The following is a 26,421-nucleotide window of genomic DNA, read 5'->3' as shown; positions in this document are numbered from 1 at the left end:
TTTTTACACCTGTAAACTTTTAAAGTTTGGAGATATAGATACACTCATTTTAAAATTTCACCCCCCTTTTCACCCCCTTAGCGACGGAATATCCAAAAATCCTCTCTTAGCGAGCACCTACATTTTAATATGAATATATCCCCAAAATTTCATTTCTTTATGTCCAGTAGTTTTGGCTCGGCGATGATGAATCAGTCAGTCAGTCAGTCAGTCAGTCAGGACAAGTTATTTTATATATATAGACTAGCAACGTACCCGTACTTCGCTACAGAATTATTCTGAAATTTATGATTGAATGCTTATTGTTTTAGATATATAATCCACCGAAATTCGCGATCGGACTCGTTTTTCGCGAAAATACGCCAAAATTCGCGATCTGACTCGTTTCCTAATAGATTACGGCAAGTTTCCTCCCATTTTTCAATCTTTCTTTCCAGCAATCGATTTCGTACTTCCCGGGCTAGGTCCAGGTCTTCCACCCGGTCAGTTGGGTCCCTAAATCTTTGCCATCTTTTCCTATAAGCATTTTAATATGGATCAAATCCTTCAGGGGATCTGTCGTGGTGTCGTCTTGGGTGCCTTGGCGGTACTGAACCCGCGGCCGGACTGCATTCTTAGTCATTAGCCGTCCAGGACCCGTTTCCAGCGTGGTCCGCACATTTGACGACGGTCCAGAACATAATTTTTTTTTTTTTTTTTTGCTAGTTGTTTTATGTCGCACTGACACAGATAGGTCTTATGGCGACGATGGGACAGGAAAGGTCTTGGAGTGGGAAGGAAGCGGCCGTGGCCTTAATTAAGGTACAGCCCCAGCATTCGCCTGGTGTGAAAATGGGAAACCACGGAAAACCATCTTCAGGGCTGCCGACAGTGGGGTTCGAACCTACTATCTCCCGAATTCTGGATACTGGCCGCACTTAAGCGACTGCAGCTATCGAGCTCGGTCAGAACATTATTATTATTATTATTATTATTATAATAATATGTTCTGGACCCCACAGCAATATGCAAGACCGCTACTTGGTGGTAAATTACATCTGCAGTCATTGTTGACAATGTGACCAGCACCATTGTCGCGCGTAGGCAAGTGTGCGGGATTTGTGGCGATACGAATGTCATACCTCCGTGTATTATTGACCTTATTATAGAGGTGAACAATTTGACGGCCATTCTCATTCCTATCGTTTATTTCAAATGTGTTTAAATTTTTATTTATATGCCAGGAGAATCCACTGTAATCTAAGAACGTTCTCCGAAGGAAAAGATGGCTGTTGAAAAAGAACCCAGGAAAGATTAAAAATGATCGGTTTATGATCAGAATAAGTACATCGAAAGTCTACAGCCTGTTTCCTGTCATTCGACAGGGTCAGGGATGGAATGAATATAGCCCCATCTAGCGGCGACAATAGGAATTGTGCCGACTGCCGAAGCTCCCCTCTCGGGCAATGATCGATGAGTGACAAATGAAATGAAATATTGGACAGTATTGCTGGAATGAATGATGACAGGGAAAGCCGGAGTATCCGGAGAAAAACCTGCCCCGCCTCCATTTTGTCCAGCATGAATGTCACATGTAGTGACCGGGATTTGAAACATAGAACCCAGCTGTGAGAGGCCAGCGCGCTGCCGCCTAAGCAACGGAGGCTCCTTATAAGTACATTATGAACAGTAAAATCAGTTGGTCTCGCCTCCTTTTACACCCCACCGCCGTTAAGTTTATTTACCCCCCACCCCCCAGAAAATTAAAAGAAGGCGTGTTTCTTTATGTTTAAAGGAGATTCCAAACACGAATGCTCACGTCTATTACCTTCAGTTTTGTGATATAAGTATCCCCTTAAAAATAATTCACTTTTTTAACTTCCTATCACACTCCCCCCCCCCCCCCCCCCTCACAAAGTGATATTAAGGCAAAAAATACTTGTCCTTTAATAGTAAAGAATCTTCTAAATACCAATTATCACCACTCTAACTTCTTCAGTTTTTGATTTATGTGTCCTCATGAAAGGAATTCAACTCCTTTCCACTCCCTCTCCCCCCCCCCCCCAAGATTGTTTTACCCAAAAACGCGCTTTTCTTTGTTTTTAATGGAGACCAAAATACCAATTTTCACGTCTGTAACAACATTAGTTTTTATTAGATGTATGTATTCTCTTACAATTAATTTTTTCAATCCTTTAACCCCCCCCCCCCCCAAACCCCCTTCATTGGATGTTCCGAGAATACGTGTTTGTTTACTTTTAAAGCAGATTCCAAAAATCAAATTTCACGTGTATAACATCTTCATTTTTGAGATATCAATAGCCTAATTAAAAGAATTCAACACCATTTTCAGTCACTTTTACCCTCCCCCCCCCCACTACCCACGTGGTATTTCCGAAAACTAAAAATACACGTTTCTTTATTTTTAATAGAATTAAAAAATTACCCTTTTTCATTTCTGTAACATGTTAATTTTTTTATATATATTGTAGAAATTCTCATTTTAAAATTTCCCCCTTTTTAGTTCCCCTTAAGTGGAGTTTCCAAAAACAAATCACCTATGTTTCTTTACACTTACAGGAGATTCCAAATACCCAATTTTTACGTCTGTAACATTTTACGCTTCTCAGATATTCTGTAGATATAGTCTTTCTAAAAATTCACCCCAATTTGTCACTCCTGTTTAACCGCCATTAATTGAATTTTCCAAAAGCAAAAATATACGTGTTTCTTTATTTTTAAAGGAGATCCCATTTACAAATTTTCAGTTCAGTAATATCTTCAGTTTCATGATATATGTATCTTCATTAAAGGCATTCAACCCATTATTCACAATTTTACACCCCTCCTATTGGGATTTAGAGAAAACAAAGAAATACGTGTTCCTTTATTTTTAAGGGAGATTCTAAACACATCTGTAAACGTTAAAATTTTAAGATGTAGACACACTCATTTTAAAAATTCACCCCCCCCTTTCACCCCCATTATTTGGATTGTCCAAAAACGAAAAAATACCTGTTTCTTTATTTTTAAAGTAGATCCCAAATACCAATTTTCATGTCTTTAATATCTTCAGGTTCTGAAATATAAGTAGCCTCATTAAAGGCATTCAACCTCTTTTTCATCCTTTTCCACCCTTCCTATTAGGATTTTCTGAAAACAAAAAATACATTTTTCTTTATTTTTAGAGGAGATTCTAAATACCAAATTTTACATCTATAAACTTTAAAAGTTTTGAGATATAGACACACTCATTTTAAAATTTCACCCCCCTTTTCACCCCCTTAACGATGGAATATCAAAAAATCCTCTCTTAGCGAGCACCTACATCTTAATATGAATGTATCCTCAAAATTTCATTTCTTTATGTCCAGTAGTTTTGGCTCGGCGATGATGAATCAGTCAGTCAGTCAGTCAGTCAGTCAGTCAGTCAGGACAAGCTACTTTATATATATATATAGGTATATAGATGGTGTAGGCTCTGTGAATCATGCTAAAATAAGTGGCTTTTTTATGTGAAGTGGAGTGTAATGAATCCTGTTGAACTGTGTTAGCGGTTTGAGAAGGTTTTCTGTAAATGTTAAAAGAAAAATGAATCGAATGTCTGGTTATGGTTAAGTCCAAGTAATTTAGAGGCCGAATTTCGGACTCAAGGGTGAACTCGATGTGAGGGTCAAGTGCGTTAAGCTTATCGAGAGTGATGGTCGCATTGTAGGTCTATGACAGGGCCATCCAAACAGCGCTCCGCGAGCCCTAGCGCTCTGGCCGCGCTCCAAGCCAGTGCTCCGAGCGCTTTGGGGGAAGGTAGTTTTGCTAGTGGTGGGAGATGCTTGGCTGGCTGAGCGAGCAGCTGATCCATCAGTCGCTAGTCTCGTCCAATGCGCTTTGTTGACAGCGTGTAACTAAATCAGTTTCGCAGCTGTCATAAAATGGCGTATGACTTTTAGTGCCGGGAGTGTCCGAGGACAAGTTTGGGCTTGCCAGATGCAGGTCTTTCGATTTGACGCCCGTAAGCGACTTGCATGTCGTGATGAGGATGAAATGATGATGAATACGACACATACACCCAGTCCCCCGCCAGCGAAATTAAACAATTATGGTTAAAATTCCAGACCTTGCCGGGAATTGAACCCAGGACCCCTGTTACCAAAGGCCAGCTCGCTAACTATTTAGCCATGGAGCCGGACGCAGCTGTCATTACTGAACATCATACAAAGAAAGAATGGTGGAGCTTTAAAGCAGAATGGGACATTTCATTTTTCTGTACAGCTTATAAAAGGCATGCCAAATTTTTAGTGTGCCACCGAGATTGTGTGTGTTTAAAATAAACACAATTTGGAACGGCATTACAGTGCCGACCACAGGGATGATTATGGTGATTTGACAGACACTAGTCGCCAATCGAAGTTGGAAGACTTGAAAGAAAATTTCAAGCAGCACTATTCTATAAGTATTAATATTTTAATTTTAAAATGATTGGTTACAAACGGGAATGAAGAAATATTTGAATTATCTGAAGAACATTAAAATTGTGACTTGCAGTTTTTTTTTTTTTTTTGACAGGCGATTGAGGAGAGTGAGTTTGGTGAACCCATTTTACCAGCAAGGGAATTTAATCAAGGAGTGCCTAATGGACGCGGCGGCATGTATTTGTCCTGTGGAGCTACAGTAGTAGTTGAGAAATTTGACAAAATCTCTCTTTCTCTTCAAACTGTGGCTCACAGAATACACAATATGGCCGTTGACATGGAACAGCAATTAATGGAAAAGGCAGCAAATTTTGTATCATCTTCCATCGCCCTTGACGAATCAACCAACATTGCAGACACAGCTCAGCTCGTTATTTACATTCGAGGGGTGGATGACGATCTTCGGGTCACCAATGATTTCTTAGACTAGGTAGCTCTCAAAGACACCACTACCGGTTTCGACATTTTCAAGCTGTGGAGGTTGTTTTTGTGTCAGTGGGATTAAAATGGGAGCGGTTGACGAGTGCAACGACGGATGGAGCTCCTGCTTTACATGGTCTATGCATGGGGTAAATTTTCTTTGCTCCAATGGACTCACGCACCATCAATTCAGAGTTCTTGGATGAAATCGAAGCGGAGTATCCGGATATCCTGTACCATGCAGAAGTAAGACAGCAGAGCAAGGCGAAGATGCTTCATCGTGTTTTTTGCTTGCTGAACGCAACATACACCTTTTATGACATGAAAGGGCGGCCCAAAGTTCTTTTGCGTGATCCTGAGTTGGTGGCAGGCTTGGCATTTTCAAGTGACATTACTGCCCATCTGAACTTTGAACACTTCGCTTCAGGGCGAAAAGCACAATATCTGCGATTTGGTGGAAAGATTTCAAGCGTTCAAAATAAAATTGATTTTGTGGGAAAACCAGATGAGTGCAAGGAACACAGGACATTTTCTATAACCTGAAACAGTGAAAGAAGGTATCGACTTTGATGAGTACTTGCAGGTAATCTGCCAATTACAAGAAGAGTTTGAAAAGAGATTTTCAAAATTATCAGAACTCCAAGGGGTGTTAGATGTATTTCTTTGACCATTTTCTCTTAGAGCAGATAGTGCTCCACAGTTAAGAGTTGATTGAACTGGAGTGCAATGTTCGTCTTAAAGACCGCTTTCTAATGTCACGAAGTTTAGAAGAATTGCAAACAGCGGCTTTCCGCAAGAAGAATACCCACTTTTGTATCAACGTGCATGTTAAGTTCTGTCAATGTTCGCTAAACGTACATTTGTGAGCTTTTCTTTTTGGTTCTTAAGGTTACCAAAAGTAACATCGTGCAACGATGGGCGATAGAAACTTTCGCAATTGTTTAAGAATAGCTGTGTTCAGAAATATTGTACCCAATTTGGAAAAGATTATTTGCTCCAAAACTAAAAGCTCGTAAAAACGACTGAGCAAAAGTCACTCAAGGTCTGTACTATCTCTTCATATTTGTAAAATTTTGTTGAATTTTCCTCTCAGATATGTTGTAATTTCAAATTTGAATAAATCACATTATTCTTTACTTAACACTTGATTTCGTTTCCTGCATATCCTGTAATCTGAGTTCTTTCGATTTATGTATATGCGGTATATTTGTGGTGGCAAAACAGCCCTATCAAAGTGATGTCAACAAACCCACAAAAGCCGTCGGCCGCACGTCTGTACGTACGTATCTAGTCAGCGCGGTCCGAACATCGTCCATCTGTCCCAGGTCTCCTCGCTGCCACACTGTAGTGGTGGTAGGGGAAGGAGCGCTAGTCTGACTGCCCAGTGCTCCCCGAGTGTGGGCGCGTTCTCGGAGCGCAATGACTGGATGGCCCTGGTCTATGATTTTATTTTATTTAAGATAATCCAAATACAGTACAAATAAGCTAAAATCCCTGAAGCTGGAGAGCCCATGGGCAAACTATTTTGTTATTAAATAACGTTATTAAAACTGAAGTAATTATTATGCAGCACTAATTTTAGGATAGTGATAAATTCTTCAGTCTCAGGCTGACTCAGTTTACTAAACTTCTTTAAATTATTATTAATTATATCTATTGTATTGTTAATAGGAATGCTGGGGTACATATTCACTACATCAAAAGAATGGAGAGAATGGTGTGGCTGGATTTTAATGTCTTTCACACTATTCCATGGTGTTTTTTAATTGATTTTTTGATTGGAAAAGAATAATTCTGCTTTAAAAAACTTCGTATGAACTGGGAAATTGTATATTGGGGATTTGGTCTAAAATTGATTATTGGTGCTATGGGAACTCCAGCTTTGTGGATTTTTAGATAGAGCTTTAGCTTTGGGGAGTCCTGGATTCATTGTTTGTGAGTTTTGAGATTTCACGATCATTTAGTGAAAATAAAATAATTTTGAGAATTTGTGAGTTCAAGAATGTCCCAACTCCAGGACAACACTTTTCAGGAGGGAGAGAAAACTTAAATACTTGAGCATGGTTACAGGAATAACATAAATTATGTATTCAAATGATGAAGTAGGGACTTCTTACTATATCTGTTATAGAAGATTGCACTGTTCTTATCGCTTTGCTGAAAATATAATATATATTGAGTGGAGTTGGGTCATTCTTGAAATATGTAGGGTAAAAAAAAATTAAATGTAAAAATAAACCAACTTGTTTATATTTATTTTAAATTATTGTTTAAAATAATTGAAGTTATGTCAGTCCTAATCACTATTAGAACCTGAATTTTCTTTCAAGTTATGGATAAAGGTAACTGTATCTGGTGCTAAGTAAATGAGAGTTTCTTCAAGTCATTTAGTTATTCTGAATTAATACCTATTAGCTCATCATTACATTCAACAGACTGAGAGGGGAGTTCTGGGTTGACTTCCTTTCTGAACAAAGGAAACATGTATGTTGGTGCAACGGAAGACAGGAATGTTTTGTACTGGCTCACCTTAAACTTATTTTAAAGAATCTTTGTAAGTGATCTCTGAAATTTAGTATCGTGTCCTCTTTCACGCTGGCAACCTCAAATTTTGTTTCAACAAGTTGCATCCAACGTTCATACATCTCCATCCTTTCTACCTTTTGTTTCAATTTTTCAATAATGGCAAATTTCCGGTCACATGGAAGGAAGCTGTGACCCTTTATTGGAACCTTGTATACAATATTGGTGAATTTACCTGTGAATACCAGCATGAACAAGAATCTCATCACTGTGTAATTCTGGTTTTGACCACTCCAACCATCTGAAAAAAAAAAAACCTGTAGTATTTTTACATCTTTGTTCAAGTAATTTTGGAAATAGTGAAAGAAGCATGACAAAACTTCACTAACACCCCTGTGTGCCTCTGTTTCAGGCTACATTACATCACAGCTTTTTTGTTTTACAACTGTATATGGAAAAATTATGTAACTACAATTACTTCCAAATGGGGAAAAGGAATAATTCTGTTGAAATTCAAAATGCTATATTGCCATGAGCCTGCAATTCTTGCTCGGCTTTCTCAAGTTCTTTATAAAAAGTATTTGCCCTACATTTATGGACTCTTAAATCTGTAGCCAGATTCTTCCTAATGGTAGAATTTTTCTCATGGTCAATTTTGCATTTCAGAAGGGCACATGTGCTACAAACATCTGTTTCTGGTACTCCAAAACCATAATTAAAGTGAGTACGACAGTAATCAAGATAAAATGCATAAATAACTTCTCATTTAAGTTTATGTATATCACCCCCAGATTTGAGATAAGGAAAGGCATCTGGATAATGTTCTTTGGTGAAAAGGGTATAAATTTTTAGAGCATTCAGGCCACTTGACAAAAACCTGTGTTTACTACGGTTTCTTTTGTGGTGAGAAACAGTATAAGGAAATTGTCTAGTATGTCTATCAATCTTCAGGATGATTTCCTCTCCTTTCTGTCAAAGGCGTGTGTTGCGAGTACCCCAACCATCACGGGGTGACACATCTGCAGCACACAGAGAGGACGAATCCTTTGCAGAAATATGTTTCCCCACAGTAATATTTGCATATGCTTGGCCTGTTGCTCGCGCTTTCTTTTTTTAAATATTTTTCTCCCACTTACTTTCGTTTCTTACTTTTTTGCCTCGAATTTTAGAAGGATCTTCATTATCTAGCTTAATCTCTGGGTGTATACTATCCTTATATCCTCGCTAACATACATTCTTACAAGATTTTTTCCTTTAAAATATATCCCTCCTTACTTAATTTCTTCTTGTTTCAGACTCATTTTAACTGTATAACTTAAACTCAACTACAGTTGTTTTTTAAGAGTTCTCCCGACAACTATATTTTAAGATCTTTTATATCACTAATTTTGTTCTTCAATATCAGCAAGCATACACTTCTCCAGCATAAAGAAGACCCCGTACGCCGATTTTACTTCGTTACTTGGACATTGACTTGTTGGAAATTTTCACCCAACATGAATGAACATTTTATTTCATCACCATAATCATTACATGTGTTTTGTCTTGCCATTTTGTCAAATCTTTTAGCTGAAGATGTTCCATAATCGGAATGAAACATGTCCTATTTAGTATACACCTAGAGATTAAGCTGGATTATGTCATGTAAACAGTAAAACTATTATAAGAAATTGACAGGTATTAGAAGGTGGGAATCTTCTTATAACTTAACCTTAGTTGTGTTGAGCCAACATGGGACAAAATGAGATTTATCTGTCTTACAGTACCTGTGATTCATACCCCTATATGAGCAACACCATGGGATGAGTGACACCATGATTCTGCCTTGCCTATGCTTAGTTCCCACTATGTGAGGAATACCACGGGATAGTTCGGGTCCCTGTGGTTAGTCCACTTATGTCAGGAACACCATAGGTTTGTGTTGCCTGTACATAGTGCCAGAACCGGGCGAGTTGGCCGTGCGCGTAGAGGCGCGCAGCTGTGAGCTTGCATCCGGGAGATAGTAGGTTCGAGTCCCACTATCGGCAGCCCTGAAGATGGTTTTCCGTGGTTTCCCATTTTCACACCAGGCAAATGCTGGGGCTGTACCTTAATTTAGGCCACGGCCGCTTCCTTCCAACTCCTAGGCCTTTCCCATCCCATCGTCGCCATAAGACCTATCTGTGTCGGTGCGACGTAAAGCCCCTAGCAAAAAAAAAAAAAAAAAAAAATAGTGCCAGAATGTGCGAAACACCATAAGTATGTGTTGTTCTGTCGGAAGTACGAACCCGAACCCATGAATATTAAATTGTACAGAGTAATATTGTAAAGGCATGAGGAAAACCACGAGGAGAAGTTAAGGCAAAGTTAGGATTGCTGTAACTGGCAGCAATACCAGTGTGTATTTATGATTGCTCTAATCAGCGGCAATACAGAGAGAATGTGATATGAAGTCACACGGCCCGCACCGTGCGTGGAAACCTACTAGTAAACAAGTGTATCGCAACTATTGGAAATAGGCGGCACTTGAGTAATCATAGAAGTTTTAGAAGGAATATTATCGTATTTACAGACAAGAGAAATCACAGGGAAAACAGGATGTTTATGACATAGAGCGGTCACGTACGCAAGATAAGGAGTATAAAAGAGGACCGGCCGAAAGGGAAGGGTAGTCCCAGTAAGAGTTGCCAACAGTCGCAGTCACAGTTGTAGAGTTGTAGATAGAGGGACACTTATAGTCAGTCATGTAATTGGCAGAGACTCTGCAGCGTCGCGCTCGTAAGAGGAGATCCATCCGTGAAACTGCAACACAGTATACTTAAGGCTGACCTATTCTTCTAATTTGATAAGACCAATAGTAGAGAAATAAGTCTTGGTCTTTGAATATACAGAAGTGTCAGATAGAACGCAAGTAAAGGAACAGTAGCTCGTGATTTCCTGTGCCTAACAGACACAATTAACTTCAAGTGTAAATAGTTGTAAATACAGCAAGTAAGAGATAATATATGTATTGAACGGAAAAGAGGAACAGTTGTCTCTCAACTTAGTATTCACAGAGAAACCTACCCACCTGCTCCTAAATGGTAGCTGACCACGAAAGCGCCATCCGCTCGGCAGCACGACAGTGTTGCATGTGCCCATTACACTACCTGTGAATAGTACCAGAATGTGTGGAATACCGTGAGTCTGTGCTACCTTTGATTAGTACCGCCAAATGACAAATAGTATGGTTCTACTTTCCTAGTGATAAGTACCCTTACGAGGGGCCAATGACCTGGATTTTGGACCAGTTTCGACTACAAGCAAAATCGATTCGGCATCATGCTATAGAAGCAGTCCCTTGGTCAGTAATACTATTGTTTTGTGCCAGCTTCTGTGCATGTGAGGCACTGTGGGTCGGTTCCACTGATCGTTTTAAATTCATATCCATCCATCCATTCTTCGTCCATCCATTCATTCTTCGTCCTCACGCTTTGAATTCTGGTCACTTGAGGATTTGGGACTTTTAATTTGTCATATTTCATCTCATTTCATACCATTAGAGGCCAATGACCTCAATATCAGGCCCCTTTAAATAACAAGCATCATCATCTTCCATTAGATATCTGATACAAACCAGACGTTACTAGGACTAGTCAAGACTAGTCAATTTTCCAATTGCTAGTATATAATCTCTAACACTCAATACTATCACAAGATTCAATAACTATAGCTTGGTCTTAGGTGGGGTAGGATTGCATTGTGGCAGAGTAACTTAACCATATGTTGTTAGGACGTTGATTGGGTATTTCAGGAACAGTAACAGAGGTTGTCGTGAATTTAACTGGTTCACCGGTATTGGAGGAAATGATGTTTTCTTTGTTCTGATGATTCACGAGTTTACTTAAAACTAGCTTGTTTTAAATATTTTCATTCAGTGAGATAGAAAAACCTTGCCGACCTCCATCAACAGAGGCGGCCATTATGGGCAAAGTAACATATTGAGGTTAGTTATGAAATTGGTCCTTTAGTGTAAGATAACTTCCACAGTGCAGATTAACAACACACTCACTCACTCACTCTCTCAAAAGTGCTTAGCAGCATTACTCTGACGTACAAAGAGTAAAACACAGCTTAGAAATACTGATCATTTTATAGTTCTAAGCAACAATATTACACGTGAACATCTTGTAAGTCGTTGTCGTTCAGTTTCTTTCCAGACAGGGAAAGTTTAAGTGCTACGGTACTTTAAATGCTTTAAAATTAACACTGCAAACGATTATTTGTGCTTTTGTGGATGTTCGCAAACAGTGGACCATTACTGTTTGATTGTGCCGCATTTGGAAGGACAAGATTCGATCTTCAGTGTCTCGTGAAAAATTGTTTCGTGGATCTTGCACATTTCCAAGGATTCACTGTTTATGAGGTGTTTTGAAATTAATACTTCAACACACTTCTGTCTTGCAAGAAAGATACAGCCATTATAACATCTGTTTAGGTAATCCTGCTGCTACAAACAAGTTCCTTAAGTTCATTCACCACATCTTCAATAATTTAGGACCTGTACGTACGTACATACATTATCATTATAGACCATTATTCCATTCAGCATTCAGTCTGAAAACAACTGAATTTACTAAGCGTCGCCACAATCGTCTATTTGCAACTACTGCTGTGGCCTCATTTAGTTCTATACCTCTTAAATTTAAATCATTAGAAACTGAGTCTAACCATCATCATCTTGGTCTCCTTCTGCTTCTCTTACCCTCCATAAGAGTCCATTATTCTCCTAGGTAACCTATCCTCCATTCGCCTCACATGACCCCACCACTGAAGCAGGTTTATGCGTACAGGTTCATCCCTAGAGTTCATTCGTAATTTAGCCTTTATCTCTTCATTCCGAGTACCCTCCTGCCATTGTTCCCACCTGTTTGTACAAGCAATCATTCTCGCTACTTTCATGCCCTTTACTTCTAACTTACAAATAAGATATCCTGAGTTCACCAAGTTTTCGCTCCCATAAAGCAAAGTTGGTCTGGAAACAGACTGATGTAAAGATAGTTTCATCCGGGAGCTGATTTCCTTCTTACAGAATACTGTTGATTGCAATTGCGAGCTCACTGCATTAGCTTTACGGCACCTTGATTCAATCTCGCTATGTTATCGTCTTGGGAGAACACACAATCTGCATACTTAAAATTATCTTCCTGTTCCAGCTTTGCACCACCAATCTGACATACATTTCTGTTCAGTTTCTTACCTACTGCCATCAATGTAGTCTTGAAAAGGCTAATTTTCATACCATACTCATTGCACCTGTTTTCAAATTACAGGATATTAGACTGCAGGCTTTCGGCACAATCCGCCATTAAGACCAAGTTTTCAGCATAAGCCTGCTTACTACATTTCCACCTAACTGAATCCCTCCCTGCCACTCTATACCTTTTCAGCAGATTATCCATGTAAACTATGAACAGCGAAGGTGTAAGATTATAGCATTGTCTAACCCCTGTAAGTACCCTGAACCAAGAACTTATTCTACCATCAATTCTCACTCCAGCCCAATTGTCAACATAAATGTCTTTGATTAATTTTAATAATCTACCCATAATTCCACTGTCCCTCAGTATGGCGAACATCTTTTCGTTCGGTACCCTGTCATATGCTTTCTATAGATCTACGAAACATAAACACAACTGTCTATTCCTCTCGTAACATTTTTCAATTACCTGATGCATACTGAAAATCTGATCCTGATAGCCCCTCTGTGGTCTGAAACCACACTGGTTTTCATCCAACTTCCTCTCAACCACTGATCACACCCTCCCTTCCAAGATGCCAGTGAATACTTTGCCTGGTATACTATGCAGTGAGATACCTCGATAGTTGTTGCAAAATTCACCATTTTCCTCCTCCCCATGAGCTTGGTTGTTTATAACACCACCAGGAAGATTTCCTTTTACATTGAGAAAATTTTCAAAATATTCCCTCCACCTGTCCAGTGATTTCCTGTGATCTGTTATGAGTTCACCTGAATTACCCTAAACACTGTTCATTTCATTTTTCCCTCCCTAAGATTCTTTATTACTGTCCAGAAAGGTTTCCCTGCTTCTTGACCTAGCCTTTTGAGGTTATTACCAAAATCTTCCCAAGACTTCGTTTTGGATTCGAACAGCTATACTGAAGAAAATGGAAATTGCAACACCCAGAAGGAGTGGTGCTACTTTGCTGTAATTGAACATGCAGGATGAGTGTTTGGTTGTGCTTGGATGATTACACTTTCAGGTCTCTCTGACCGCAAGTTTGGACAACAATCAATACAGGATATGCCCACCACGAGCTGCAATACATTGATGAATTCGTCGAGGCATGGAGTCAGTAAGGCCCTGGATCGCTTCCTGAGGAATTGTGGCCCATGCTTGCTGCACTGCACGGGTCAGTTGTTCCATAGTTGTGGGTGGCTGAGGACGGTTGGCCAGTTCTCGACCCATCATGTCCCACACAGGCTCAATAAGACTGAGGTCCGGGGATCTGGCGGGCCATTCTAAGGTTGTGATGTCGTGGAGAGCTTCTCTGGAGATGCGTGCAGTGTGAACCCGGGCATTGTCCTGCTGAAACATCCCGTTAGCAATGTTCGCCACCATAGGGACAACCACTGGATTGAGTACCCTATCAATGTACTATCGAGCAGTCATAGTGCCCTCAATGAGCACTAATTGTGATTTCACATTAAAGCCAATAGCTCCCCAGACCATAATGCTTGGTGTAGGCCCTGTGTGCCTCTCGACAATAAGATCTGGGAGGCACCTCTCCCTGGTATGTCGGCGCATACGATTCCGGTGATCACTGCGGGCAAGACAGAAGCGCGATTCATCACTAAAGACCATTTGTCGACCCACGTCGATCTTTCTAGACACCAGGCCAGCCTTACACGTCGCTGTTATGGGGTCAATGGAACACCTTCTACAAGGACACGGGCTCGTAAGCCAGCTGCACGCAGGCGATTACCAACTGTTTGTTGTGTAACGTGGGGTGCCACAGCTGCTCGAATTTGCGCTGCTGTTGCATGGGGTTCCATTCGGGCCATCCGAATGATGCGGCGATCCTCTCTCACAGTTGTCTGTCGCGCTGGGCCTGTGCCAGGTCTACGAGTGTGGGTACCTTCATTTGACCACTGCTGCCATACACGTTGTACCGTAGATGCCTATCGGCCAACACGTGCAGCAACAGTCCTTAGCGATAATCCAGCCTCAAACAGCCCAATTATCTGAGCCCTCTCAAACGGCGACAGTTGTTGATAGTGTGCTCTTCTCTGTCGTTGAGGCATGTTTGATGGGGAACACTTCACTGCACAGACCGCAAGTCAACTACGCTACACCATAGTCCGTATACTGGAGTTGATTCCTCCGTGACCAAACACGTGGGGAGACCTGTAGCAACAATCCAATGGGTCTGAAACTTTGATCGTTTTCATACCTACATGGCGTCGTTCCATATCTTGAAAATCAACATAAACGACCAATGCCTTCATGGTGTTGCAATATCCATTTTCTTAAGTGTATTTGTTTTGCTCCGTTTCTTTAATTTGTGTACAATTCCTTGTCTGCCTCAGCCCTTCCTTGGAGCCATTTCTGATATGCCTCCTTTCTATGTTTACAAGCTGCTCTCACTTCGTTTCCACCAAGATGTTCACTTTTCTCCATCTTTACACACAGGACCAATAATTAATTATAATTAAGTTAATTCTTAATAATTATCAGGTAATTATCTGATCAAAACTATAACCATAATAAAACATGTAAAAAAAAAGGGTTCAAACTATTACGATATTCAATAAATAAATAATCGTAATATATAATGTCCAAAAATACTCCGAGAGTAGTCCGTAATTTTGCCAACCAAATTTCTATGAACTTTATATGTATTTACAAAATGTAAATTGGAAGGATTTAACAAAATTTACTGATCCAAACAAAGCCTTGGATTTATTTTATGATGTGGTTAATAATACTTTAGATCAATTCTTGCCTAAGAAGACATGTATTAAAAGGAAAAGATATGCATGTTGGTTCACTGAGGATATAATAGAGATTTTAAAACTCAAGGCGTATCATAGAAAACTTGCTAAGCACTCGGAGTTCAGTTTGCTTCTGTATGGCAATCTGCGAATTAAGCCAAAATGTGTAAGTTGTGTGTACAAGTGTTATTTGTATGTGAAATAAGTATATATAACAATCCTAAATTCTTTTGGAATTTTATGAAAAGCAAAAGTAATAACAGGACATCTGCTCAACAGATGCTGTTCAATGGTAATCTTTTAACTACTGCTCAGAGCATTGCTGACTCTTTTGCATCTCATTTCACAAATGTGTATAGTGCTCAAGTACCTTCATATTTGCTGGCGGTGGGAGACTCTTTAAGAACATGTAGACTTTTATTGACTGATTTTATTGATGAAGTTGAGTACAAAAGAACAATAAATTAATCGAAACACGGAAAGTCAAGTGGTACTGACTCTTATCTCTTTATTTGTTGAAAGGTTGTGCTGATTTGGTAATGTTTCCTTTCTCACATATTATTTAATACAAACAACTTGGATATTTACAGATTTGTGGAAATTGAGCTGAATTTGTCCCTTTTTTAAATTGAGTGATAATACAGTTATTGAAAATTATAGGTGAATTTCTATTCTGTTTCTGCAGAAAAAATTGAACAGATTTTTTTTGGTGTTGTATATTTTACGATATGAAACCTTAGATATCACAATGCCAGCATGGATTTTACCCTCACCGATAAACTTCTACCAACCTGATAAACACTGTTCAGAGTGTTTTTAATGCATTGGACAGACATTTGCAAGTTGACATGATATATTTGGACTTTTCCAAGGTGTTCGATAAGTTTGATCACGATGAATGTTTTTGAAAATTGTTTGGTGACAACCTGTACATCAGTAGAGCAACAGTGAAATTTAATTTGAAGTTTTTGGCATTGTTAGGACAGTTGTAGTTAACTTCTGAGGGAATAAAATAATTTTTTAGCAAACTGTCAATTTTTTCTGACGTTTCACATGTATCATAAGATTATAATGTATACTTCTTTATATTCTTGTTTATATTCTTCCATTACATATTTGAACGGTTTCCTATACAGAAGATTTGATTTCCTTTTTTATCTGCTGTATTGTGACCCTGAAAAATATCATCTGTCTTTGTTGTCTCAGTGCTAAAATTAGCATTCCAGGATTAAATGTTATGGTATTCAGTGATGTAGTAATTTTGCTAACTTCATGACAAATCTAGTAAAGAAAATTAAGAGATCTCTCCTTTACTTTACATTTCAACTTGTACTTGTCCATGCTAAACTAGATCTGTTATGTTTCTTGCCTTTTCCTTTAATTTTTTAAATATTATATATCGTCTTTTACAGGAACTGGATAAGCAAATTATTGACTACACAAGTACCTATGAACCTGATGATCAGTTAGAATGGTCATTAGTTTTGGAGGAGATAAAATCTTTTATTAAGGCAGATGGAATTGTTAGTGTACTTCATGCAGATTCAAATACAATTGTTCTTTCTCATAGGTAAGTATTGACATATTATATTCAGAAAGCTACAAGTTTATTTAAGACCAAAATAAAACGTCCCATTATTTTGTAGTCTGTGACCTTCTCAGTCATAATAATGTTGGAGTTATAATTCAAAGAAACTTTAAAAACGGAATGTGTTAACTCCATGTCATTGACTTCTGCACCACTGATCAGGTCCTCTGGAACAGAATTCTGGTATTTCTTAAAATTTTGAGCAATTTCAAGGACGTTGAAGTATCATCCATCTCCCCATTTTACACTCCTCCCCTCGAGTATAATAATTATTCCGACTATTGAAAATCCTGTGTGTACAGTAGTGTACAACTTTCTATGACTTAAGTCCTCCCGGTGAACCATGTCACCTTCCTGTGATGGAGAACCTTGGGAGTCTCAATGAAGCAACCATATCAGATGGTTATCTGTCAAGAGATGAGACTATCAAACGGCTCATCAAAAGGTGGAGGGGAGGAGCAAGGGCGGCAGTATGGATGATTGTCTGATGCAGCCATGTAATATTTAGAATGGCTTAGCTACGTTGATACTGCTACATGGCTGAAAACAATGGGAAATTGCAGCCATAACTTATCTCCTGAGGACATGTATCTCTCTCTGTATGAATGAATGAATGAATGAATGAATGAATGAATGAATGAATGAATGATGTACTGATGATGGCTTCCTCGCAAATTAAATATTCTGGGGGTAATGGAATGCTAGAAGTTTGAATCATTGTGGTAGGTTAGAGAATCTCATAAGGAAAATAGATGGACTAAAGTTAGATGTAGCTGGTGTAAGTGAAGTATGTTGGCATGAAAAGCAGGTTTTTTGGTCAGGCAACTACAAAGTAATAAACACAAAATCTACTGGGGGGGGATGCAAGAGTGTGTTTAATAATGAAGAAGAAAATAGGGTAGCAGGTAAGCTACTACAACCAGCAGAGTGAACAGATTATTGTTGTGAAGACTGACATCAAACCAATGCCCACCACAATAGTGCAGGTCTGTATGTCTCTTAGATTAGTGGGTGGTGGTGGTGGTGGTGGTGATTAAATCAAAAGAATCCATGAAGATAAAGATTCATTGTGTAAAAGGAGACTACAGTCTAACTGTGATGGGAGACAGGAATGCAATGGTAGGCCAAGGAAGAGAAGGTAATGCAATTGGAGAATTCGGACTGGGACAAAGGAATGACAGAGGAAATCGGCTGGTTGAATTCTGCACGATCATAATTTAGTTGTTGCTAATACTTGGTTAAAACAACATAAATGACTGCTGTATATATGGACAAGACTTGGAGACACTGGAAGGTATCAAATACAATTCATCATGATTAGGCAGATATTCAGAAACCAGGCGTTGGATTGCAAGATCTTCCCAGGAGCAGACGTGGAATCTGACCACAACTTGGTGGTCATGAAATGCCATCTGAAGTTGAAGAAAGTAATTAAAGAAACTGGGAGCTAGAAAAGTTGAAAGAAAAGAGTGTGAGGGATTGTTTTAAGGAACATGTTGCACAAGGACTAAATGAAAAGGCTGAAGGAAACTCGACAATAGATAAAGAGTGGGCATGCTTGAAGAGTGAGATCAGTAGGTCTGATGAAGAAGGATAAGATCAAGTAAGAATTAGTGGATAACATAGGAGATTCTAGATGTGATTAGTGATCGACAAAACTGCAAGAGGTACATCACTTTAAATGTAAAAAAATCCTATTCAATACATAGTAATATATTACATCTATAAAGATGACATATCTACATTAACCATACATGATTCAATCCATTTAAGAGTTGTCTTGAGTGGAAATTAAGTCTTAAAACATAAGTTACTATAAAACACTATTTCTGAATAAACTATTTAACATGTGGCTTATTAAAATCTTGCAGTAGTGTCCTGGTGACATATTATTGACACACATTTAAAACACTACTATGAGATGTGAATCACTTGTCTTTTATATATATAAAACTTGGTGTGTAGATTAAAATTACTCCATTTGTGAGTTGACTTTCGTCATAACTTGATGTTATTGTTATCAGTGATAGGAAGATTAGTGTTGTTACATATAGCTGTGTGCTGTTATTAGCTGAGGTGCTGTCAAATGAGTATTCTTTGTTATCTGCAATGAAAATGATCCTGTTCAAGATATATAATGAAAACTTATATAGGTATTTTAATAATACCTATGTATGAGTGAAAATTAATAACAAACATACATGTCCCACTTATCCATCCGGAACCTGCTTATTCAAGAGTCTTTTCACCATTAGTAGTGTTCTGACGGGTGAGCTATTGTTACTAGTAGCAGTGTGGACCGATGTCATGAGGAGAGGTGGGGCATGTTGGTGAAGTTGGCGGGGAGCTGTGTGGAGAAGGCGGTGCTGGTCGTGTATGTTTGGGCGGACCTTATTCTGGTGTAGTTTACAAATAATCGGAATAAAGGTTTCTAATAGCATATTTCTTTTTTTCACCAATTTTATTTAAATTACAAGATGGGTTCTTTGCATTGATGGATGCATATATGGATATTTTCTGGAATATTAAGTAGTGGGTTCTTTTGCTGTATTTGTAAGATTGTTAGATCTTGTTCTGCTGTAGTATATTGTAACAGGAAATGCCCTTACCTTATGCTTGAAGAGCATGAGATGGTACGCAGGGCATGTACGGCACATTAAATTGGAGTGGTACAGAGAGCGAGAGGATTTGCTTTGAATGAAGTTCTAAAAAAATTTTAAAACTGTTTGTTTTATTGTAAAGATTCAAGTTCATATCACCTCAGTACAGTAGAAGATGAATTGGGCGTGACCTTTCTTCGTCCTGTGGCTGACGATGTCCTGCGTTGCTCTGCTACTTCTCTCGTCCTCACCATGGAATCACGTCCACTCCAACGAGGGAAGCTCTAGAAGTTCTTAAAATTCTTGAAGATCTTGGAGGTCTGGGAGTTTGGTTCGCCAAGATCACTCACAAGTTACAACTCTCATTGTTCCGTATTGAAGTTGACCATATATCAAGAATATTACAAGAATATTAAATAACACCACCTATTCAATACATACCAAGAATCTTATGGTTAAACTTTTACATAATATTATAGAGGTAATGTTATACACAAAAGTTCCCCTAGAAGGAGGTGTCATTGGACCCACATCTTTTAGCGTAAATTGAAGAACACCCATTTTGGTTTTAGACATTCTACACTCCACGTAAGTTAGGACTGATCATGTTCTAAATTTTAATTTAAAATAGTGTAGTTTCCTCCATTAACCATCGTTTGTTCTGTCTGTATATTTTAGATGTTTCTTAGTGTGTTAATTTTAAGAAGTCAATGTTAAAAAGGTTATTAACTGTAAACTTAATATCTTACAAGGATTGTCAAGGTCCAAGACCAATGACTTTAAGGTAGAGTTACGGCTGATGATGCCTCTAATAGAGGGTGTAACATGTACCTAATAAGACTGTATAATATTATGTAAAAGTTTAACCGTAAGATTCTTAGTAAGTATTGATTAAGTGGTCGTATTAAATATCCTTGTAATATTCTTGATATATAAGATCACTCACTCCGAAGGATAGCGCAAACACATTCATTTAAGCCCTTGTACATATTGGACACTTTAGTCTGAGGTGTAATTTCTGAACTCACCTTAATCATTCCCATGAAAGGATAAGAAAATAAATGCAAAGATGTCGTATCGAATGTCAATGAAATTGACACAAATGTATTAAGGCAAATAAACTGGTCACTTGAGAAAAATAAATTTAACTTTCATGTGGCCGAATGTCAATAGAATCAAATCCTCATTCTTTTTAACGTAGGTGACACTTGGCACAGTGCACTGTTCAATGTTCTAAGTTCGCTATTAGCAGAGAAATATTTAAATCATTTTGAATAAGAGTCCTAATGCACTGTACAATATTCTAAGTTTGCTATCTGCAGAAATATTTCAATCACTTTGAGATATTTACCACCGGAGAAAATACAAGTCTTAATGCATTGTTCGAGATTCTAAGTTCGCAAGACTATTGAAATGTTTGTCATTTCTCACCGTAATTTCAAATAGTTGGCTGTAGAATCCAATTCTGTACTGTCACATCGCGGCACGAACTTCCATCGGCCAACCATTTTGGTTCGACTCTGGGACAAGACTGTGTCGTGTTGAATTCTCTCTCCTCTTTTATACCAAAGTTGCAGAGATTGTAGCTGTTTTTTCTTTCAATATCTTCCTTAATCTGAGGTGTATTTTAATGAAACTCAGTGGTATTGGAGATATTAAAATGGTGTATATTATTATTATTATATTCGTATCGTAATTAAGGCTATGGCCGCTTCCTTCCCAGTCCTAGCCCTTTCCTGTCCCATTGTCGCTATAAGACCTGTCTGTGTTAGTGCGACGTAAAGCCAATAGTTTAAAAAAAACAAAAAAAAAAAAAAAAAAAAAAACGTTGTGTACCTGGGTATAGAGAAGTTTGTTTAAACGTGTTAAGTGTGTGGGTGGGCTTTCTGTAAATGTCAATTTCAATGTATAATCCCAAATACCACCCGCACTTTTATTTTCAAAATATTGCTTGTAAAAATTGGGTGTGGGCCTTATTCAAGCCTTTCATTTCGCAGTGTGATACTTCACGCATCTTACGGAATGTGAAGTTTTGTAGTATATTTTAGTTTTAAGGGTTTGCAGTGGATTCAACCACATCTTCCGACAGCGTTTGTTTTGAAAAGGGCCCACCACTTAATATTCTAGAAAATATCCACATAAACGTCGATCACTACAAGAATCCAGTGTGTAATTTAAATGAAATTAGTGAAAAATGAAATATACTATTAGAAACCTTTATTCCGATTATCTGTAAACTACACCAAAATAAGCTCCACCCTAAATATAAAAGACCAAGCACCTCCTTCTACACACAGCTCCCTGCCGCCAACACCTACTCCCCACCAATTTTCCCAGCACGGCCCGCATCTCATCATGACACTGCTCCCCACTGCTACTAGTAACAATAGCTCACCCGTCAGAACAAGATTACTGGTGAAAAGACTTTTGAACAAGCAGGTTCCAGATGGATAAATGGAACATGTAAGTTTGTTATTCATTTTCACTCATACATAGCTATTATTAAAATACTTATGTACGTTTCCAATATATACCTTCAACTGGATCATTTCCATTGTAGATAACTTAGAATATACATTTGAGAGCACTTCAGCTGATATAAACAGCACACAGCTATATGTAACATAACACTTACCTTCCTAATGTAGTATATCATTAATAACAGTAACATCAAGTTATGATGAAAGTCAACTCACAAATGGAGTAATGGGGAAGTTGGCGGGGAGTAGGTGCTGGCGGGGAGCTGTGTGCAGAAGGAGGTGGTTGGTCTACACTATGTGATAAAAAGTCTGCGGACAGCTGGCTGAATGACGTACAAGTTCTTGGCGCCCTCCATCGGTTATGCTGGAATTCATCATGGTGTTGGCCCACCCTTAGCCTTGATGACAGTTTCCACTCTTGCAGGCATACATTCAATCAGGTGGTGGAAGGTTGCTTGGAGAATGGCAGCCCATTCTTCACAGAGTGCTGCACTGAGGAGAGGTAGCGATGTTGGTCGGTGAGGCCTGGCACAAAGTCGGTGTTCCAAAACATCCCAAAGATGTTCTATATGATTCAGGTCGGGACTCTGTGTAGGGCACTCCATTAGAGGGATGTTATTGTCGTGTAACCACTCCGCCACAGAGCATGCATTATGAACAGGTGCTCGATCGTGTTGAAGGATGCAGTTGCCTTCCCCGAAGTGCTCTTCAACAGTGGGAAGCAAGAAGGTGCTTAAAACATCAATGTAGGCCTGTGCTGTGATAGTGCCACGCAAAGCAACAAGGGGTGCAAGCCCCCTCCATGTAAAGCATGACTACACCTTAACACCACCGCCTCCGTATTTTACTGTTGGCACTATACACGCTGGCAGATGACGTTCACCGGGCATTCGCCATACCCACACCCTGCCATCCGATCGTCACATTGTGTACCGTGATTCGTCACTCCACACACTGTTTTTCCACTGTTCAATCGTCCAATGTTTATGCTCCTTACACCAAGCGAGGCGTCGCTTGTCATTGACCTGCGTGATGTGTAGCTTATGGGCAGCCGCTCGACCATGAAATGCAAGTTTTCTCACCTCCCGCCGAACTGTCATCGTACTTGGAGTGGATCCTGATGCAGTTTGGAATTCCTGTGTGATGGTCTGGATAGATGCCTGCCTATTACACTTGATGAGCCTCTTCAACTGTCGAAGGTCTCTGTCAGTCAACAGACGAGGTTGGCCTGTACGCTCTCCTGCTGTACGTGTCCCTTCATGTTTCCACTTCACTATCACATCAGAAACAGTGGACCTAGGGATGTTTAGGGGTGTGGAAATCTCGCATACAGACTTCTGACACAAGTCACACCCAATCACCTGACCACGTTCGAAGTCCGTGAGTTCCACGGAGCACCTCATTCTGCTCTCTCACGATGTCTAATGACTACTGAGGTCGCTGATATGGAGTACCCGGCAGTAGGTGGCAGCACAATGCACCTAAGATGAAAAACGCATGTTTTTGGGGGTGTCCGGATACTTTTGATCACATAGTGTATCTCAAGACAGTGAATGTGGGGGTCAGATATGTCACCAGGCTACTACTGCAATATTTTAATATGCCACGTATTGAATAGTTTATTCAGAAATAGTGTTTTATTGTAACTTACGTTATAAGACTTAATTTCCACTGAAGATGACTCTAAAATGGGTCAAAATTTGTTTGGTTAATGTAGACATATCATCTTTATAGATGTAATATATTGTAATGTATTGAATGGAGGGACTTTTTTACATTTAAATTGATGTAAAGGAAAAACTGTCAATACAGAATAAAATTTATATTACTACAAGAGTGCAAAATAATTAGGGTAGAAAAGAATACAGAAGATTAAAGAATGAAGTAGATAGAAAGTGCAGGACATCTAAGGAAGAATGGCTGAAAGAGAAATGCAAGGATGTTGAAGGTTGTATCGTTGTAGGAAAGGTAGGTGCCGCATACAGGAAAATCGAGGAACCTTTGAAGAAAGGAAAACTAGTTGTATGAATATTGAGTTCTGGTTGAAAACCACTTCTAGGGAAGGAAGACGAGAGGATGATGGCAGGATCATATCTAGCAGTTGTATTAAGGGGAAAAAGTGGATGATAAGGTTCTAGAACACAGTGTCTGTTGGTGCTGATTACATGGGAGATCCAATTTTGAGGTCAGAATTTGACAGATAGACATAAACAGGAGCAGGGCATCTGAATTAATGACGTACCCTCACAATTACTGCCTGCCTTTGGAAAAACCAGCATGGTGAGGTTATGGCCGTCACTTAAACCACAGTGGTACATGTTACGAAATTTCTTTAGAAGGGTTATAGGGAGGTACATTCAGCGAAACGTTGTGGCCTAGGGAGCGGTGATAACGGTACAGGGCACTGAACGTCAAGTAGGTAGGACATAAAAAATGTTACTGCTCAACTGTAGGAGTATTGTAAAGAAAGGAATAGAGCTAAGTAATTTAATAGATACATACTTACCAGATATTGTAATAGGAGTTGAATCATGGTTGAGAAATGATATAATGGATGCAGAAATTTTCTCATGGAACTGTAATGTGTATCGTAGAAGGGTAGGAATGGCAGGAGGGGGAGTATTCATTCTGGTGAAAGAAGAATTTAAAAGCTATGAAAAAGTTAAAGCTGTAAGGCTCATCTCTAAAGACAGTAGGCATCTTGATGTCTGTGGAGTGTACAGACCAAGAAAGGGTAGCGCTGACACTGATCCAGAGTTATTTGATAAGATAATTAGCTATGTGAGTAATGATATGGAAAGGAACGTGATAGTAGCGGGTGATCTCAATTTACCAAATGTCAATTGGGAAGGTAATGCGAACGACAGGAAGCATGACCAACAAATGGCAAATAAGTTAATATGGGAAGGGCACCTGATTCAGAAAGTGATGGAACCAACTAGAGGGAAGAATATTCTGGAAGTGGTGCTGGTAAAACCAGATGAGCTCTATAGAGAAACTGAAGTAATAGATGGTATTAGTGATCACGAAGCTGTTTTTGAGGTAATTAGAAATAAATTTGAAAGAAAGGAAGAGATTAAAATTAGGACTGTTAGGCAGTACCATATGGCTGATAAAACAGACATGAGGGAGTTTTTAATAAGCAACTATGATCGGTGGAACACAGTAAATAAAAATGTAAACAGACTCTGGGATGGGTTTAAAGCAATTGTTGAGGAATGTGAAAATAGATTTGTACCATTAAAGGTGGTAAGCAATGGTAAAGATCCATTGTATTATAACGGAAGTAAAGAGACAAAGAAGGAGGTGCAGGTTGGAAAGAAATAGTTATAAATGGCTGTTGGAATATAGTACCATATCTGAAGTACTTATTTGATTGCTTGTATGAAGAAGCTATTACCAAATGAATGGAGAGTTGCTATAGTACCCCCTGTGTATAAAGGAAAGGGTGATAGATAGAAAGCCGAATATTACAGGCCAGTCAGTTTGACATGCATTTCATGTAAGCTTTGGGAAAGCATTTTTTCCTTATTATATTAGACATGTTCGTAAAATAAATAACTGGTTTGATAGAAGGCAGTTTGGGTTTAGGAAAGGTTATTCCACTGAAGCTCAACCTGTAGGATTCCAGCAAGATATAGCAGATATCCTGGATTCAGGAGGTAAAATTGACTGTATCCCGATTGACTTATCTAAGACATTTGATAGGGTAGATCATGGGAGATGACTGGCAAAAATGAGTGCTGTTGGACTAGACAAAAGAGTGACTGAATGGGTGGCTATATTTCTAGAAAATAGAACTCAGAGAATTAGAGTAGGCAGAGCTTTATCGGTCCTTGTAATGATTAAGCAGGGAATTCCTCAAAGCAGTGTCAGTGGACCTTTCTTTCCTTATATATATATATATACAGGGTGAAGCGTAATTCGCGCACTCGGGCGTCGCAGCGCGACTCCACACATGCCAGCAATAAAAAAATGTCTCTTACAAATTTTCGTCTTGCGCGTATATCCGGCAGAAAAACGACGTTGAAGAGTAGCAATCTGGCAACACTGTAACCACATGTAGGGTAACTACCTCTGTCAGCAGAAGTTTGTCATACTGTACGGTTGGTCCAGTGGATAGAGTTTTGAGTTAGCATGCAAGAGGTCGAGTGGTCGATCCTGGGTTGAGGCGTATGTTTTTTATTTCGTAAATGTAGTACAGGTGGTATGGTATCTGGCATCTTAATCGTCAACAGAGATTGCAGCGGGTCCTCTAGAAACCATTTGCACTTACATACTACAATCCTAGAAATGGACGAACAATCGTTTTCATTGGCCAGCTTTGAAAGGCGTCGTGGGACGTGAAACAAATAACATTATTATTATACATGTAGTATGTAAATGA

The 26,421-nt window shown here is 39.1% G+C and overlaps 1 protein-coding gene across 2 annotated transcripts in view; it reads left to right on the top strand.

Annotated features, from left to right (window-relative positions):
• LOC136864231 (protein SCAI) overlaps window positions 1-26,421 on the top strand; it is a 286,500-nt gene that overhangs the window by 37,345 nt on the left and 222,734 nt on the right. For both annotated transcript variants that reach the window (XM_067140962.2, XM_067140961.2), the window contains one exon: window positions 16,779-16,936. In XM_067140962.2, the coding sequence (XP_066997063.1) occupies window positions 16,779-16,936 (158 nt within the window). The remainder of the gene's footprint in view (window positions 1-16,778; window positions 16,937-26,421) is intronic.

Source organism: Anabrus simplex, chromosome 2 (assembly GCF_040414725.1).
Source record: "Anabrus simplex isolate iqAnaSimp1 chromosome 2, ASM4041472v1, whole genome shotgun sequence".
In the NCBI taxonomy this organism is placed as follows: Eukaryota; Metazoa; Arthropoda; class Insecta; order Orthoptera; family Tettigoniidae; genus Anabrus; species Anabrus simplex.
This window is presented reverse-complemented; position numbering and strand designations above follow the sequence as displayed.